Here is a 2,500-nt window from a genome sequence, read left to right on the forward strand (position 1 = left end):
TTACCTTTTTGTAATTTCCGGATTTCCCTACGGTCTCCGCAGTAAACGTCACAACGCTTTGAACTGTGGGTAATTCCCTTTGGTGAAGTCTGCATCGATGCAGACTCACGGAAAGGGCTCGGTAAGTGTGGACTCAAACCCTCACCACGCCCTTTGAAATTCGACATTGGGACAACCCTAAGCCCTTAGGAATTTCACGAGAACGCGCACCAAAGTCCGTGAGTCTGTGAGTCCGGACTTTGGGATTGGGCCATTATAATTCCTGTTACATCCTTGATTTCCTCTCCTTCAAAACACACAAAAAAAAAAAAAAGGTATTTAATACCTGAAGTCATTCGGAAAATACAGGAAGAAGTAAGCAATGGTTGAGTGCTCTCAAGCAAGGCACTACACACCGAACGTAAATGGGAGAGATGATTAAAGTTCATCATATTATGAGTGTGAAGGACAAAAAAAATCAAGCTTCGACAATCACAGTCGAAAAAGCTGCATGAATCATAAGCATCTTAAGTTGATTATTAAATTGGTTGGCATTGCGTACATCAGAAGATTTAGAGAAATTAGTCTGTAGTACAAATTAATGTTGATTTTAATAATCTGATAGTCAGGCCAAAATGATTCTTCATATCAGGCCGTTTGGTTTGTTTACCTCTGCTGTCGAGGTTTACGTTCCAGCCACGAAGAAGACCTGCAGGGTTGGACCAAAAAGACACGTTTAACAGCTCATTCAGCGGGACATTCAGAGATGGTCCGATACCATTTCTTCCTTCGATACCGATTCTGATACCTGAACTTGCATATCGGCCGATACCGAGTACTGATCCAATACCAGCGTGTCATATATTTTATTATGTTTTAACAGCTGTATACTACTATCTCTGTATAGATGATATGATGTATAACAGCTGTATACTACTATCTCTGTATGATGATATGATGTATAACAGCTGTATACTACTATCTCTGTATGATGATATGATGTATAACAGCTGTATACTACTATCTCTGTATGATGATATGATGTATAACAGCTGTATACTACTATCTTTGTATGGATGTGATATTATTTCTATCTTTGTTGTCCGTCTGGCTCAGGTTAAACTCTTTGTGAAACATGAACGCCACAGAACGTTCTTTTATTCTGCAGTTTGACAGTCAGTTATAACGGAAAAAAGAACATAGATAAACTACTTTAACGTAGATTTTCTTTAGGGCTTTATTACGTGGTATCGGATCGGTGCATTAACTCCAGTACTTCCTGATACAGATACCAGCGTTTTAGGCAGTATTGGAGCCGATACTGATACTGGTATCGGTATCAGAACATCTCTGGTGAGATTCAGAGGGATCGCTCAACGTCTAAATCTGAATTTTTACATTCAGTCTGAATGTGACAGGGCGCCTTTAAAACACAAACTTTGTGCTTATATATTTGTACGTCCTTTGCAGACGTTTGTGTTTGTGAAGGTAAAAACACCTGAGAAGATGAGTTCAAGTCCACTGGGCTTTCTAAGCTTCTAGGAACGATGACACATTATCAAGTCTCTGATAAGAAATTAAGGTTGCAGTTTAACTGGAGACAGTCTATAGTGTCAGTAGTAACTGGGCCATGTAACCAGATTAGAGTGGACATCACATGCCATCCTAAACATAGCTGGGAACAACACACACTGCCTCTAAAGCCTCCAACTTCTCAGGTACAACCTGCACGCGTAAGAAATAAATCCCTAAAATAACAAAACAACTTCTGGCAGATCATAACCCGAACTTTCCCCCGTAATTACAAAAAGGCAATTGTGTGTGTAGCTTCAGTTAAAATCCAGAACATTTTCTGGTAGGCCTTTGTAAAAATGTTTGTAAAAACGCGTCAAAAGATCGGGGGGAAAAATACAAAAATGTTGGGAAAAAATGCACAAAATATTGAGAGAAAAAAGCAACAAACGTAAAAAAAAAAAAAAAAAAAAAAAAGTAAGAAATATGGACTTCTTTAAACTCCCAAAACCCTCTGTGGCCGACAAAAGTTGTCGGAGCGCAGATTATGCAACAGGAAATGTAAAAAGACAGAAGTGCAATTGTGAATCATGGACAATTTTTGTTAAATATACAGTCATACAACTGTTAATACACAGACATTTGTTAGGGTGAAAACGTTGCTATTTTGCCGGTTTAAATTCAGATTTTTTTCAACTCGATTGAAGCTGCAATTTGCATATTTTGATATTTAAATATAAAAGGTTGAATAACGATAAGCCTGCCTATGTTTGCATGAACTGGTTTCTGAAGAATGTTGTGTAAAATACTGCCGAACTGCAACCAAACTATCTTCATAAACAACCTAAACTGCCGTAGAAGAGTTGTTCATTTTGTCTCTGCCCTCAGCGGGAATCGAACCGCTGACTCTGCTGGTTGAACTACCTCGCTCTACAAGTGACGGTATTCGTCTCCTCCTCAGGCTAAAAGTATCTCGAGGAGCACTTTACAGCTCGACACTGAAATACGA

General features: G+C 38.9%; 1 protein-coding gene across 8 annotated transcripts in view; it reads right to left on the reverse strand.

Moving 5' to 3' along the window:
• Positions 1 to 2,500, reverse strand: part of rtn4a (reticulon 4a) — a 58,084-nt gene that overhangs the window by 43,036 nt on the left and 12,548 nt on the right. For 4 of the 8 annotated variants that reach the window (XM_031308378.2, XM_031308380.2, XM_031308383.2 and 1 more), the window contains exon 2: positions 650 to 688. The exons of the other annotated variants lie outside the window; for them this stretch is intronic. In XM_031308378.2, coding sequence (XP_031164238.1) covers positions 650 to 688 — 39 coding nt within the window. The remainder of the gene's footprint in view (positions 1 to 649; positions 689 to 2,500) is intronic. 8 annotated transcript variants of the gene reach the window in all.

The sequence above is a fragment of the Sander lucioperca genome, chromosome 15, assembly GCF_008315115.2.
Source record: "Sander lucioperca isolate FBNREF2018 chromosome 15, SLUC_FBN_1.2, whole genome shotgun sequence".
NCBI lineage: Eukaryota > Metazoa > Chordata > Actinopteri > Perciformes > Percidae > Sander > Sander lucioperca.